The sequence below is a fragment of the Berghia stephanieae genome, chromosome 10, assembly GCF_034508935.2.
Source record: "Berghia stephanieae isolate SIO BIC M18660-M18661 chromosome 10, UCSD_Bste_1.3, whole genome shotgun sequence".
Lineage (NCBI taxonomy): Eukaryota > Metazoa > Mollusca > Gastropoda > Nudibranchia > Aeolidiidae > Berghia > Berghia stephanieae.
In genome coordinates, this window is record NC_088369.1 from 6,868,111 (window position 1) to 6,885,610 (window position 17,500).

At 33.7% G+C, this 17,500-nt stretch overlaps 1 protein-coding gene across 2 annotated transcripts in view; it reads right to left on the bottom strand.

The window, feature by feature from the left end:
* Nucleotides 1-17,500, bottom strand: part of LOC144956143 (uncharacterized) — a 31,662-nt gene that overhangs the window by 1,533 nt on the left and 12,629 nt on the right. For both annotated transcript variants that reach the window (XM_078886527.1, XM_078886525.1), the window contains exons 3-11: nt 13,908-14,029; nt 12,126-12,298; nt 9,869-10,005; nt 9,087-9,243; nt 7,289-7,516; nt 6,460-6,614; nt 5,629-5,722; nt 4,224-4,358; nt 2,218-2,458 (exon numbers count right to left, since the gene is read on the bottom strand). In XM_078886527.1, the coding sequence (XP_078742653.1) occupies nt 2,218-2,458; nt 4,224-4,358; nt 5,629-5,722; nt 6,460-6,614; nt 7,289-7,516; nt 9,087-9,243; nt 9,869-10,005; nt 12,126-12,298; nt 13,908-14,029 (1,442 nt within the window). The remainder of the gene's footprint in view (nt 1-2,217; nt 2,459-4,223; nt 4,359-5,628; nt 5,723-6,459; nt 6,615-7,288; nt 7,517-9,086; nt 9,244-9,868; nt 10,006-12,125; nt 12,299-13,907; nt 14,030-17,500) is intronic.

Below are 17,500 nucleotides of genomic sequence, written 5' to 3' on the forward strand. Positions count from 1 at the left end.
AGTAGTAGTAGTAGTAGTAGTAGTAGTAGTAATAACAGTTGAAGTAGTAGAAGAAGAAGAAGTTGTAGTAATAATAATAATAGTAATAATAATAATAATAATAATTAATAATAATAATAATAATAATGATGATAATAAATAATAATAATAATAATAATAATAATAATAAATAATAATAATAATAATAATAATAATAATAATAATAATAATAATAATAATAATAATAATAATAATAATATTAAACTTTATTCATCTAAAAACTTGGAAATTTGTTTTCAGACGTGATACGCATAAACACGTATAAATATAAAGTTAAGAATTAATGGCGGCAATGTATATATATATATATATATATATATATATATATATATATATATCCTCTCTTAAAAAAATATAGCATTGTGGAGAACATTGGGGTTATTTGAGTCAATAAAAAAATTGATACGGCGCACAACTCTACTGAAAGATTTGAAAATTAGAAATGTATTTTTTACAGATAGATAAACAGATAACTTGATTTCCTTTTATAATTTAAAGTCAGTTTGAAAGTTCGTTGAGTCAAACAGATATCATAAAATATGTACCAATCGTGGCATTCATAGTGATATTATTCACTTGATCACATGAAGGTATTTCAGTCGCCATTTTGATTCTTTTTTTACTATTAGGGTTAGCTCGAGATCGAGGATATTTCTTTTTCTATTAAGGTTAGTCATAAGTCTTAGTAAAGGTGCTAGGATGTTTGTTTTTCCATAAGTTAAGTAAAGGGGAGACATTCCGAAAGCTCCTACATCCCCAGTATTCTTTAAATTTGTATTTTCACCGTTGATATTTTGTCAGGCATTTATTTATTCAATTTTCATATAGAAGTATTTTAAAAACTCTAGAACAAACCTTGATAGATTTGTGAAAGTTTAAAATTTCTTAATTTGACCATTGTTTTCATTTTCAGCCGCCATTTTGATTTGTTAAATATTGAAAGGTAGTGCAAAGTAGTCCCAGAGTTGTTTTTTTTTTTCTATTAGGGTTAGCTCTAGAGGTTAGTCATAAGTCTTATTAAATGTGCTAGGAAGTTTGTTTTTCCATAAGTTAAGTAATGGGGAGACATTCCGAAAGCTCCTACATCCCCAGTATTCTTTAAATTTGTATTTTAACCTTTGATCTTTTGTCAGGCGTTTATTTATTCAATTTGTCATGATTTTTTTCTATTAGGGTTAGCTCGAGATCGGATGATTTTTTTTTTCCTATTAGGCTTAGTCATAGGTATTATTAAAGTGCTAGGGTGGTGTTTGTTTTTCCTATTCGGGTTAATTAAAGGTACTAGGTTTAATTTTTTCTTGGGGTTAGTTGAGGGTATATATTATTAAATATATTATTGGGCCACACAGAAAAATAAACCGAAGATATACCAAATTACACAGACAACGTTGTTTACCAATCTGCCCTCATTAAATGATGGTGAGTACAGTATCGAATGAAAATAGTTCTTTCCCCGCGAAATTGCGGGCTTTTTACTAGTATATATATATATATATATATATATATATATATATATATATATATATATATATATATATTAGATAAACTAAATAATGCCTTTTGCGCCACGACATCATAAGATATAATCGCCTAGGCATTCCACGAAGGAATATAGATTACTCATCAAACAAGAAGTCTGATGTCAACAGGAATCACCCATGTTGTCCAAGTGAGCAAATTGGGGGTTAATATCTTGCTCAAGGAAAAAAACGAAAATGCCTGAAGCGGGGCTCGAACCCGGGTCATCCGGGTCACAGTGTAATGCCTTAACCATATATATATATATATATATATATATATATATATATATATATATATACATATATATATATATATTTATGAGTGTTGGTGGTACTTGTAGGTACGAAAGTGCTCGATAATGGTGGTTAGAGCTAATATATAATGTAAATTTTCACTCACATTTTTTTGCCGAGACGACTCGTTTCTGTGTTTTTCCTTTAATTCACACTTCTTCAGTCGGCATAATCCATTCTGTCCAGACAGAATGGATTATGCCGACTGAAGAAGTGTGAATTAAAGGAAAAACACAGAAACGAGTCGTCTCGGCAAAAAATGTGAGTGAAAATTTACATTATATATATATAATATATAATATATATATATATATAATTATAATATATATATATATATATATATATTAGAATATAAAACACTCACGTATTCGGCTTCTTCTTGAAGAGTCCAAGAACTCGAACACCGCATAGGTCCTGGAAGGATTCAGTTGATCTCATGTAGCATCCGACCAGGACGATTACGATGATGAAGACACTGACTGTGACCACACCCGCCACCACTGCCAGAATTTCTTTGTTGCTGTCGTCATCGTCATCGTCGTCGTGAATAATGATCACATTGGTCACCGAGCCGTCCATCGCAGGGAAGTAGCCATTTTCTGGGACTGGAGGAAGTATGGATAGAGAATGTGAGTATAGAGCCCTTTCCAAGGACTCAACTATGTGCCGGGCGCGAGGCTCGAACCCAGGACCTTCCGATCCGAAAGCGAGTGCCATACCACCAGACCACATAACCGCACAATGGATCGAAGTCACTCAGCTCTTTGCTTTAATGTTTAGACAGCCTTGTATTGTTTATTTCTCTTCTATTTATAACAAAAAGACTATAAACGTTCAAGGTTACAGACAGTATTGTGTTTTGTTATGTTTAATTTGGCTGGCGGGTGTTGTGATAATTTTATCTGACGCATAGCATCAATAAAGTTATACACACTTCTGTCCTGTGGAAAATATTGTTTTTGGTGGACAAAACTGGTGAGTATTTTATTCAAACGAATACCTACAATTTTTCATAATTCTGTTTCAAAATCTCCACCCTGCCACACCATATTGATGCTATGCGCATATCCAAAATCAAAAACTCACAACATTCGCCAGCCAGGTTAAACGTACCGACACACAAAACTGTGTGTAACCTTGAACGCTTATAGTCTGACAATAGGGAATGGTTCAAATAGGGAACAGATGTAGATTCCAAAATACACTATCAGTGTACTTAGTTTGAGATCACCTAAATGTCTCACCCAGACACCAGCACAAAATCCCACTAAGAGGGATACACTCAAATGTTTACAAATCATTTGTTTAAAATGAAAAAAAAAATAACAGTACATAACAGTGAGATGAGTTACAATGAAAAAAATATCATCTCCCAAAACTATAACCATAAATTATACATTCGATTGTTTCCCTCAAAGCCAAGGACTCCGGCCAGGGTCAGCACAAAACTAAGTAATCTCATTCCAAGACAAAGACAGAAAGCTATTAGAAAACATACAGGGGGATAGAAGACACAGCAGGTACCTCCCTGCCAACTATGGGAGGTCGGGAACCCCATCCAGGACTTCAACTTTGTTCCTTCTATAGATAGAACGAAGATGACGCCACTCTGGTCTTTGTTAATGCTTTTTTGCCATCCGCGTTTATGAGTAATTCTCACTAAACTGTATCAACCAGACTATAAACGCCCAAGGCTACACATAGTTATGTGTGTAGTCCGTTATACTTCCGGATGGCAATGTTGTGAGCTTTTTAACCAAGCGCATACTGTCTTTAGGGTTACACATAGATAGTTATAGATAGAATGAAGATGACGTCACACAGGCCTTTGTTATTGTTTTTTGCCATCCGCGTTTGTGAGTTGTTCTCACTAAACTGTATTAACCAGACTATAGATAGAATGCGCTTGGCCAAGAGTTCACAACATTGCCATCCGGAAGTATAACGGATCAACAACAACTCTGGTAACCATGAACTTTTATAGTCTGGTTAATACAGTTTAGTGAGAACAACTCACAAACGCGGATGGCAAAAACAATAACAAAGGCCTGAATGACGTCATCTTTGAACTATCTATAGATAGTATGCAGATGACGTCACTCAGGACTTTGTTATTGTTTTTTGCCATCCGCGTTTACGAATAATGCTCACTGAACTGTATTAACCCGACTATAAACGTTCATGGATACACACAGTTTTGTGTGTTGGTCCGTTATACTTACGGATGGCAATGTTATGAGCTTCTTAGCCAAGCGCATACTATCTATACTTGAAATTAGACTGTTTTGGTGTATATTTCACTCAAAAACATCACATTAATATTTCATATCGTTTCAAAAACTACACACCATGCTGTGTTATTGTACTTACGTGTGTACTGGCAGTTTGGTCCGTAATGTGATTGGACACAAGAGCACACGTGACCTCGTTCCAAGTCTAAACAATAACCTCCATAAAGGCACGGGTTTGGTTCACAGTCGTTGATGTTGATTTCACAGCGCTGACCTAGATATAGATAGTTCGAAGATGACGTCAGTCAGGTCTTTGTTATTGTTTTTTGCCATCCGCGTATATGAGTAATGCTCACTGAACTGTGTTAACCTGACTATAAACGTTCATGGATACACACAGTTTTGTGTGTTGGTCCATTATACTTCCGGATGGCAATGTTATGAGCTTCTAAGTCAATCGCATACTATCTTTATACAATACAAATCAACTTCTTTTTAAAAAAGGAAAACACAGTCAAAATACCCTTCAACAGTCGTAACGTCACTTCCCTCGTAATGACACATGGTAACTGAGTAACTTGCTCTAAACTATCGGAACAATGGCGGACGCCCTTATGAAATACTTCTCCGACGAGCATAAAAGGGTATCCAGAGGAGAAAAAAAAAAACATTTTAAATCTGATCATGTTTTTACTTTTACACATTCTGATCACAAGACATATGAAAAGTTCTAGCCAGCGTGAATAATAAAAAGTAACGATTTTCTTTGTTTAGAACCACGGTGGCCGCCGTTGCTGGGCGACGTGACATCAGACTATTGAATCCAATTCTGAGATTGGACCCCAGAATAGAAACCCCGACAGTCAAGGGATGTTTTTCCTATACTGTATAATGATTGAAGATGACATTATCTTTATCATCATCATCATCATCATCATCATCATCATCATCATCATCATCATCATCATCATCATCATCATCATCATCATCATCAAACCCATCATCATCATCATCATCATCATCATCATCCTCATCAACATCATCATCATCATCATCATCATCATCATCATCATCATCATCATCATCATCAATCATCATCATCATCATCATTATCATCATCATCATCATCATCATCATCATCATCATCATCATCATCATCAATCACCATAATCATTATCACCACATCACGTATCATCATCATCATCATCATCATCATCTCATCCATCCATCATCATCATATCATCATCACATAAAAATCATAATCATCATCATCAGCATCATCATCGTCATCATCATCTCACATCATCATCATCATCATCATCATCACATCATCATCCTCATCATTATCATCATCATCAGCAACAACAACAACAATAACAATAAAAATAACAAACAGTAAATACCTTACACCACAAACATGACTATGGTAATCGTAATCATTATCACCACTATAGCCACTGTCACCATTAACTATTGTAATCTAAACGACGGAGCTCATCACAGTTTCCACAACGTGGAATGATGACAATACCGTTCCCACCTACCTGTAAAACCAGGCTGGCAAATACACTGAAATCCGTTTAGTTTCTCCATACAAAAGCCGTGACTAGAACAAGGGTTTGGTTGGCAAGACAAGCCCTGGAATGTAATAATATAATATATTTTGGTCATGTCAAAATAATAAAGATATAAAATAATAATAAAATAAATAATAATAATTAATAATAATAAATATAATTAATAATAATCATAATTAAAAAATAATAATTAATAATCTAATATTATAATCAAAATAACACATATATATAATCTAAAGACAATAATAAGTTTAAACTAATATACAATAGTTCATACTTAAAATGCAAATACACTAATCCTAGTTTCCATAAAAAACCGTGACTAATAAGTTGTAAAAACTGAATAATAATATAATATATTTTGGTATCAATAATAATAATAATAATAATAATAATAATAATAATAATAATATAATAATAATAATAATAATAATAATAATAATTAAATAATATAATAATATATATAATTAATAATTAATAATTATAATTATATTATATATATATATTATTATTTAATTATCTATTATTATTATTATTATTATATTATTATTATTATTATTATTATTATTATTATTATTATTATTATTATTTATTATTATTATTATATTATTATTATATTATTTTATATTATATCATTATTATTATTATTATTTTATTATATCTATCATTATCATCATTATTTTATTATTCATCATCATCATCATCATCATCATCATCATCATCATCATCATCATCATCATCATCTTCATCGTCATCATCATCACCATCTTCATCATTATTACTATTATTACTACATACCCTCTCAGAACAGTCGGTTCCATTCCATGGTGGGAAACAATGACAAGCGTACTTGAACTGATGGCCAGTCGTTCGGTTCTCACAGAACCCGCCATTTTGGCATGGGCTAAACTTGCACTCGTTGCGTTGAGATGTGCAGTTTTCCCCGTAGTAACCTGGAAATTGATGACAATAATGAATGAAGTTGACGTCACATGGCTCCTTGGGTTTGATTTTTGTATTGGTTTTTTTTTCGTTGTTTTTTTTCTGTTCTTGTTTTTTTGTTGTTGTTGTTTTTTGTTTTTGTTTTTTTTTTTTTTTTTTTTTTTTGGGGGGGGGGGTTGGGGTGCGTTTTTTTTGGGGTTTATTTTTCTTTTGTTCATGTTTATTTGTGCGGCTATGTGGTCAAGTGGTATGACACTCGCATTCGGATCGGAAGGTCCTAGGTTCGAGCCTCGCTCAGCGCATAGTTGAGTCATTGGAAAGGACTTCTTTACTCACATTCTCTCACCGTACTCAGTGTAACGTGTACTGGTCCGGTAACAGCTAATTGTAATATCGCCTACCAGTCGTCATGTCTCGTTCAACACGTTTCGTGTTGCTGTTGGTCAGGGACCCTTTGTAAAGCGCTTTGAGCACATTTAGTGGATATTGCACTATATAAAAGCTTAATTTTTAAATATTTTTAGAATACATTTTTAACATTTAAATCAAGCTGGCATAACACCGTTTTGAGGAGGTGGGTCGCAAAATTTTCTGAATGAGCTCACTAACCAGATCAATTTTTTTTTTTAATACATTCTTAACATTTAAATCATTCTGGCGCAATTTTCTGGATGAGCTCACTAACCAGGGTAGCAGGTACAGTTGTATCCGTTAAGTCGATCTACACAATGCCCGTGACGGCACGGCTGAGATTCGCAGTCATCGATGTCCACCTCGCATTGTTGTCCTGTCCATCCGGGTGCGCATGTGCAGTTGAAGGAAGTCGCGTTTCCACTGCATGAACCTCCATTATGGCATTGCACGAGATCACAGAGATTTTTAGCGTCGTGTTCGCAGTTGTCGCCATGGTAACCTGATTGATAAGGATAGGAGAGTCATAATTTTTATTGCATTGTTAGTACACATGGCAAGGTGATTGAGTGTGAATGGTTTTAAACAGTAATAAAGATTTTAGCTGTTCAGCTCGCCAATGTAACGATTGATAACATAGAATCAATAAGCTATTGCAGTTTTAATACACATGCAAGTACATATGACTGTTTTAATAATAATAATAATAATAATAATATAATAATAATAATAATAATAATAATAATAATAATAATAATAATAATATAATGATATATAATAATAATAATAATAATAATAATAATAATAATAATAATAATAATAATAATAATAATAATAATAATGTACTTTATTATATAAGGAATTTTTTACAGATAATAAAATGAAATGATAATAATAATAAAATATAATATAATAATAATATGTAAATAATACACATTTGTACAGCGTCATATTGTTAAAAACATTAGCTGTGCACTATTACATATGTAAATTAATCAATTTAAAGTGAAAATATAAATATTAAAAAGTAATTATGTCAACAAATCAAGAAGAAAAAGAACGATCAGTCATGAAGCATTAATACTCTTCACAGTCGTAACTCACTCCTTCTAATGACGGACATGTACTTAGTAAAATGTACTCAACTATCGGAAACAAGGCGACCGTATGAAATATCTCGGAGCATAAAGCGATATCAAGGAGAAAAAACCATAGGAATGATAATGTTTTTACTTTTTACATTGTATCCGACATTTGATAAAGTCTAGCAGCATGAAGATAGAAAGCAATGATATTTTTGGTTTTAGAACCAAGATGGCCGCCGTTGCCGGGCGACGTGACATCAGACTATTGAATCCAATTACACCAGAGATTAAGGCATTATTTATAGCATCCATGTTCCTGCCCTGAGCCATTAAAAGTATAAAATAATTCGTGGAACTTGCAATCAATTAAGATTATTTGTTCTCAACGTATCTCAACCTTGCCCAGGCTACAGTACGAGTTGAGGCATAGACTAGGCCACAACGCAACACAAGTGTCAAAATATATCAATATATTGATATTGAAGGCTCATAGAAAATACATGTCAAAAGGCCTTTTATTCTGTTAAATCATTGAATGTCTTCACCACGTAGTTTTACGACATAAATCTTAAACGGGTCTCCGTTCCTGGAGATTTTATTGATTAATCAACTGCTGTTTTTTTTTCGTTTTTTTTTTTTTTTGTTTGTTTTTTTAATTTTTTTTTTAATTTTTTATTTATTTTTTTTTTTTTGGGGGGGGGGGGGTTGTTGTCTTTCTTTTTTTTTTTTTTTTTTACTATTTGCTTTATTTTGATGGGTTGTTATTGGAGGGGGGGGGGGGTGTATTTTGTCTTTTGTTTGTTTCGGGGTTTGTTTTGTTTTTTGTTTTGTTTTGTTTTTTTTTGGGGGGGGGGTTGTTTGTTTGTTTTTCTTTTGGGGTTTTTTTGTTTTTGTTTTTTGTTGGTTTTTTTTACACTGGGTGGGGAGGGAGTACAAAGACAAACAAAACTCATTTCTTAAAGTTTAAAGAAAACCCCACAAACTTACCAATAGCACATTTGCAATGGAAACCTCTCGTGGAATTTTTGGTAACGTTGCCATGGAGACACTCGCCGCCATTTTGACAGGGAGAACTCAAACAAGGATCAAAGATGGAGCAGTTCTCTCCCTTGTATGTTCCACAACACTTGCAAGCAAAGTTTTCCTTCGGGGTTGGATAAGAAAAACAGAAAATAATTATTAACTCCGCCTTATGAAGTTTGTATGTGTGTGTGTGTGTGTGTGCGCGCGCGCGCGCGTGCGCGCGATCGCGTATGGGTTAGTGCTCTTGTATGTATATATATATATATATATATATATATATATATATATATATATATATATATATATATATATATATAAGCATTTACATATCTTCACAGCTCAGAACCATTAAAAACTGAGGACACATAATATGGCTTTTAAAAAATTTAATTTAAAAGATACCGTCGCTATCTGTACTTTGAATGTATTCATTCAGTATAATGGTGATTAACTTTTCACCAAATGAAATTGAAGAGCCTCTTCAATTATAATTTTTTTTAAAAATATGCTTAAAGCCAGTTATAACATTAACAAGTCAGTCGGAGACTTTTTCACAGATTGTGAAATTGTTATTGGAAAAATAAATACATAGTGATTTGGAACGGATATGTTAACATTTTGACCCAAATGTGAATTCTGTCAGAATGTCGGCTATCTCCACTTCCTGATATTTGGACATTTAGGAGGATACTACTGTATTATAATGGGTTCGTTTGTTTTTTGGGGAGGTGGGGTTGTTTGCTCACCTGATGCCTGTTGGTGACGCACAATCCGCGTCCTCCACACACCTTGGCTACATTTCCAGTACAGTTTTCTGATTTCACCGTGACGTTCAACCTCAGGCCAATATTGCAGGAGACGAAGGTTGAGATGTTTGTGGCCACTTAAGGCCAGGTCCGAATGGATATAAAAGAAAGAAATTATAAGACAGGACACAAGCTATACTCAAGAAGATACAGACATCTCTGAACCCAGGTCTGAAGTGGATCTTCAACATATTGTAATAAGGCAGACATGCCTAGTACGACGAAAAATTCGTAAAAATACGAATTTTTGGCTCCTACTACAGAGCTGCATCATAGGTCTCTTTGACTCAATAAATCTTGTTGAAAAGGAAAGTTTAGCTCCTTAGAACCTATGTTCAGGTCTTTGGAACATTTTTTTACCTTGATGACAGTAAATTACTTATTCTAAAGCTATTTAAACAGAAATTGTCATTCTTTTTTTCCCTTGGAAACTACGAATTTTTGAAATTTCAAGTAAGCAGCTCTGAATAAAGTGACCAAAGAGGACGATAACAAATAAAGAGTTGCCAGTCCGACCGTAGCCATCGTAAAGTTATAGCCTGACACTGACCAAAACATGACAACAAAATGCCAATCCTAAAGGGTTCTAGCGTAGCCATCGTAAAGTTATAGCTAAATGACAACAGACAACAATGCAGTCCTAAGTTCTGGACCACGAAAGTATAGACTGACATGAAAACATGACAACAAAATGCCAGTCCTAAAGGGTTCTAGCGTAGCCATCGTAAAGTTATAGACTGACACTGACCAAAATATTACGTCAAAATGCCAGTCTTTGGCCACTAAAAATAACAAATCGTGAATTGTATTCAATAGTTCAACCAATGAATAATAACTTGTTTCCATGAGCTCTACTAACGACAACTCACTAGACGCTACACTAACCTAAAAAATGACTTCAAACTGCCAGTCCTAGAGGGTTCTAGTGTCAGGCTATATGTTAACGATGGCTACGATCCGACAGAGGAAGTGGGGATAGATCACATTCTTAACTCTCTCTCTCTCCTTCACCATCCTCAATGCCTTTTTTTTCACCCTGGGTCAGGTTATAGGCCACAGAAAAACAGTTTCCATCCCTCTCTATCTTGAGCTAACTTTTTTTTTTATATCTCATTCCAAGTTTTCTCACTTCTCTGTTTATCAGCTTCTTTAACTCTTCTCCATGTTCCCCGTGGCTTTCCCCTTGATCTTCTGCCATGAGGGTTCCAATCCAATACTTTCTCCTCTCTACTTACCCACCATTATTTAGGATTATCCCCAAAAGGCAATACTAATCCAACATAATATATTAAAAATATTAGTTTTCTGAGGTTATCTGATCAGAGAGATGAATGGCGTACCATGATCACCGATACCTGGCACAGACTTGGTACTTGAAGAAGAAAAAGAATCCAACATAAAAACTGATTTTCAAAACCCTAACTAAATAAAATTGAACACGCAATACATAGTTTGACTTATGAAAATGACCTATACAAAACACCACTACGTTATTATTGCTATGATAAAGACTTTTCTTCAAATTTTATGAAGTCCCACGTTTGAGAGCTTTGAGATCGAAGATGAGGGTCAGTTAAATCGATTGATATTCGAATGACGAGTTTTGTGGCCAAATTTTTTAAAAACGAGTTTTTCCAAAGATAACTGGTTTATACCGAATTGAGGGAATGAGTGACATTTTACGTGGTAGGTGAATTAAATGACAACATGTTTTCCAATGTATCCAATGGGAATAAATATGTAGTATAATAAAACATGTTTCTCACCAATGGAATAAGTGTGTCCAAGAACGTCGATGGGACATCAAAAACTATTTCTATTGTACGTGATATGTAAATGAAAACATGTTTCTCACCAAATGAATAATAATGCCAAGTTTAAAAGAACTTCTATGGCAATTCAAAACCCATTTCTGTTGCCCCTGATATGTAAATGACATGTTTCTCACCAATAAAATAATTGTGTCCAGTCTCCAAGAACGAGCGTGTTTCTCATCAATGGATTAATTATGCCATGTTTCCAATAACTTCTATGGCATTTCAAAATTCAAAAACCATTTCTATTGAACCTAATAATATGTGAATAAAAACATGTTTCTCTCCAATAAAATAATTGTGCCAAGTTTCCAAGAATGTCTATGGCATTTCTAAAACCATTTCTACTGTATCTAGTACATCAATTAGAACACGTTTCTCACCAATGAAATAGTTGTTTCCAGTCTCCAGGAACTTCGATGGCAAATCAAAAACATCACTGCCCTTGTCCTTTCTCACTCTCTTTCCCAAGGAAACATCGCAACTACGAAAAGCGGTGGCGTTCACTTTGTAGATGTGGTTGAGTGATGTCTTCATGTAACGGTGGAAATGAAATCTGCGTGAAGGAAATAGAGTAATTTTAGATATATACGTCATAATGGTCAGGATGTCACAAAATTGAAAGCTTAAACTGACATGGAAATGTTTAAAGAGAGGGCAATAAGGAAACCAGCTGACCCGATGACGTCTTTGCCAAACAAGCAGCTTCGAATTGACTGGAACCCTCGGGGCAGAAGATTAAGGGAAGGCCATTGGAAATATGGAGAAGAATTAAAGAAGCTGATATACAGAGAATTGTTAAGACCTGGATTGAGATAAAAAAAAAGTTCGCTCAGGATAGAGAAGGATGGAAACTGTTTGTCTGTAGCCTATACCCTGACCCAGGGTGAAAAAGGCAATGATGATGATGATGAATATGGAAACCAGCGATTTGCTTTTGTAACAAAGAACTGTGCGACGTCAAACTCATTCGCCGGCTGTCTGGATTTTTAAGTGACGTATTTATGTTTTTATTATCTTTTTACTGGCTGTAGAAAGATTTTGAGCTCGAAACGTGTTTGATATTTTGTTAGTTATCGAAGTTGTTATACTCATTTTTAGCGAGTGGCATACCACAAGACCACATGGCCTCCAAAAAAAAAACTTCTAGCAAGAAGTGTGTTCAAGAGATAGGTGGTTGGAATGGACTGAATAATTTTTTTAATGACACAAAATTAACCATTAGACTTTGACCAATCAAAACATGGGGAATTTGTGACACATCTTCACACGTGCTCGGACAAAAATATAGTTAGTTGTATAGATAGTATGCGCTTGGTAAAGAGTCTCACAACATTGCCATCCGGAAGTATAACGGACCAACACACAAAACTGTTTAATCTTGAACGTTTATGGTCTGGTTAATACAGTTTAGTGAGAATTACTCATAAACGTGGATGGCAAAAAGCAATAACAAACACCTGAGTGACGTCAACTTTGTACTATCTATATAAACAATAACGTGATTGAAATCGACCTCTTTCTAGTCGTTGGAATTGTTTTTAGACCACCAGATGGATGACATAACTTTTTATAGATATAGTTCAAAAGACGTTACTGGGTCTTTGTATGGTTTTTTTGCCATCCGCGTATTAGAGTAATGCTCACTACTGTTATTAACCTGACTACAAGTTTCATGGTATACACTCAGTTTTGTGTGTTGGTCCGCTATACTTCCGGATGGCAATGTCATGAGCTTCTTAGCCAAGCGCATACTATCTATACACAGTTTTCTCGATCATATGATATATGTTTAAGTTTACACATCGTTTTCTGTGTTGAATCTATTGACAAGCGGGTATTTTACTTAGACACATACCATCGATAGTAAAACATGTGCGGTTTCCTCTGTTTACCAATAATCACTGCCAATGTTTACATTATGACGATGTGTCCGAGAAGCGTGGTTATCTAGGTGTCTATAGATTGGCTAATAAACTCACAACATTGCTACCCGGAAGTATAATGGACCAACACACAAAACTAGCTGTAACGTTGAACGTTTATAGTCTGATTAAAACAATTTAATGAGAATTACTCAGAAACGCGGATGGCAAAAAAAAAACAATAACAAAGGCCTGAGTGACGTCAACTTCATTCTATCTATAACATATTAACTTACACACCTTAGATTGTTGCCCCTCTGGAGCTGGACTGGATGAAGTTGGACGCTGACTGAACTGGTCATGGAGCCTTCTTGTAGTATCGTCTCTACGCCATAGCACTCTTTGGCTGTTTGGCAAGTGTACTGAATGTGGTGGAATCGTTGAACAATTATTATCATCATCATCATCATCATCATCATCATCATCATTATTATTATTATTATTATTATTATTATTATTATTATTATTATTATTATTATTATTATTATTATTATTATGTATTGTTATTATTATTATTATTATTATTATTATTATTATTATTATTATTATTATTATATTATTATTATTATTAAAGTAGTAGTAGTAGTAGTAATAATAATAATAATAATAATAATAATAATAATAATAATAATAATAATAATAATAATAATAATAATAATAATAATTTTTGGAACTCTCTCCCGTCACACGTGAGATGCTCGGATTCGTTGACAACTTTCAAATCTCGCTTAAAGTTTTATCTTTTTACGTCATAATGTTGCAATATTATTTTCATATTTTGTTGTTGTTAAATTGAATTCGTATCACGTTTCCTTCACACTTGTCTCACTGTAATATGTTTTGTTTTATATCACTGTAAAGCGCTTAGAGCCTGTGACAACGGGGTAAAGCTCGATATAAATGCCATTTATTATTATTATTATTATTATTATTATTATTATTATTATTATTATTATTATTATTATTATTATTATTATTATTATTATTAATAATAATAATAATAATAATAATAATAATAATAATAATAATAATAATAATAATAATAATAATAATAATAATAATAATAATAATAATAATAATAATATTAATAATCATCATTATAATAAATGATGATGCTAAGTTGTTGATGACGATAATGATGATGGTGATGATGATGATGATGATGATGATGATGATGATGATGATGATGATGATGATGATGATGATGATGATGATGATGATGATGATACAACTATCACATTCTGCTTCTTACCCTCATCTCTCCTCTTTCTCTTCCTCCTCACCTAACACAAACATAATATTATCTTCACAAACTCACCCACCACCAATACGAAAATAACAAACACATCCAAGCAAGCAAGCTCGCAGACAAAGAAGTTCACAACATTGCCATCCGGAAGTATAACTGGCCAATACACACAACTGTGTGTAACCATGGTCGTCTATTGTATGGTTAATACAGTTTAGTGAGAACTACTCATAAACGCGGATGGCAAAAAACAATAACAAAGACCAGAGTGACGTCATCTTCGAACTATCTATAGATAGTATGCGCTTGGCTAAGAAGCTCATAACATTGCCATCCCGAAGTATAACGGACGAACACACAAAACTATGTGTAACCATGAACTTTTATAGTCTGGTTAACACAGTTCAGTGAGAATAACTCACAAACGCGGATGGCAAAATATAACAACAAAGGCTTGAGTGACGTCATCTTCGAACTATCTATAGAAAGTATGCAGGGCTCTGATTCATGGAGCGGGACTATGGTAGTCTCAGACTCTAGCAAAGTCTGAGACTTTGTAGTCTAAGACTTTGGGAAGTCAGCGACTACGGAAAGTAAGCTATTCATGGAGTCAGACTTCGTCCCTGACTATCAAGTCTCTGACTACGCTTGCGAAGTCTCAGACTACAGAGGTCAATCTATTTTTAACTGGGGATTCCTCGGAAACGTATCACAAAACGTCATAGAAATGTGTTACTTTTTCAGCTGCGCATGCGTCATACGAAGTGGCACAGAAATCATATCTATTTCTTCTTCGTGTTTGTTTTGATCGGTTTTTTTTGTTTTTTTTTTGTTGTTTTTTTGCCCCACAAATAAAAATGATGTGAGACAAGTTTAGGGGTGTAAAAATTGTTTGAGAATGTGTGTGTGTGTGTGTGTGTAATGTTTTTAGTAAATATAAATAACGATGGCACTTAAATGATTCTTGTCAACGGTGGAGCATTGTTCTAAGTAGAGAGCGGTGAGCGCTGCCTGAAGCATGGGGTCCCGAAAATACTAACGAAAGAGTGAAGATGGATAGGAATCGGTGGAAACAATACAGACAATGGGCGTTTCGGATACAAACCCTTCGTCGGCACAACAATAAACAAATAAACGTTGAAAACAAATAAGAAGAAATGCAGTATAAATTGGATCGTCTGTACTCAACGATGGTTGGAGTGTGAACGAATCGTTAGCGTGGTGTGCAGTGGCGGTTCTAGCCTATTTATAGTGGTGGGGCAAAAATGATTCGGTCATATATATATATATATATATATATATATATAATATATATATATATATATATATATATATATATATATATATATATATATATATTTCAACTTTAAAAAAAATAAAATATTTCAACCACAAATAAACACATTCACAATGAAATGACAATACCAGTAGATTTTAATTATTCCAAACGTAATCAAAAAAGAATCACGAAAGAGAATACAACAAAAAAATAAAGCGACGAGACAAAATTAAATGCGACAACACCTTGACAATACAAGTCCATTTCGTTCACTAGAAAAATTAAAGAGATGCTTTAATCCCTTAACGGCGAGATTGATATTTCTGTTACATTTTCAGAAGTACGTAGTAACTTTAAAGTTTTCATCGAGAAGCAACAACCGCGATATGACTCGAGTTTCATTCAGAGCTCAAATTGCATCATTTTTACTGCTCTCTTGGTGGTTAGAATGATTGTACCGGTGGTGGTAGTGGTTGGAATAGTGGTAGCGGTGGTGGTGGTGGTGGAGGAGGAGGAGGAGGAGGAGTAAGAGGAGATGGTGAGGGAGGATGTAATTATGGTAGTGGTTTTGGTGGTGCTGTTGGTTAGAATGATAGTTGTGGAGACGATGACGATTATATGATGATGTTGATATTGTTTTTATTGCTATTGTAGTACTTGGTGTTAATGTTGTTGTTGTTGTTAATGATGATGATAATGATGGCAACGACGATGTCGTCGACAATGATGATTACCGTACGATATTACAAAGTTTATTCAATCTTAGGCTTTCGCCATTAAAGCATACAATTTGATGACAACATACATGAAAGTAAATGGAACCAAACAATAAATTGATACCATTTATAACCACAAAAAATACAACAATCGTAGTACCACCAATACGTACAATAATAATAATAATAATAATAATAATAATAATAATAATAATAATAATAATAATAATAAATAATAATAAATATTTACCATCATCATTACTACCACCACCATCACTATTACCACCACCACCATCACCATCATTACTACGTTTCCAATCAGTTTTTCTCGTTTTTTTAAAATTTGATACCTTAATAGACGAAAATTCCGGTGATTTTTTTAAAGGATAGTTAAAATATCTACGATTTTATTAACCCTGAAAACTACGATTTTTATTTTCCTATTTCAAGTAGGCAGGTCTGCTATGACAAGTATCAGTTCCATAGTCAAAAAAAGACAAATAAAAACAAAGTTTTCTTAATCTTAGGCTTTCGCCAATAATTCATACAATACAATTAAGACAAAATATTGCTACCAATCTCTCCTCAT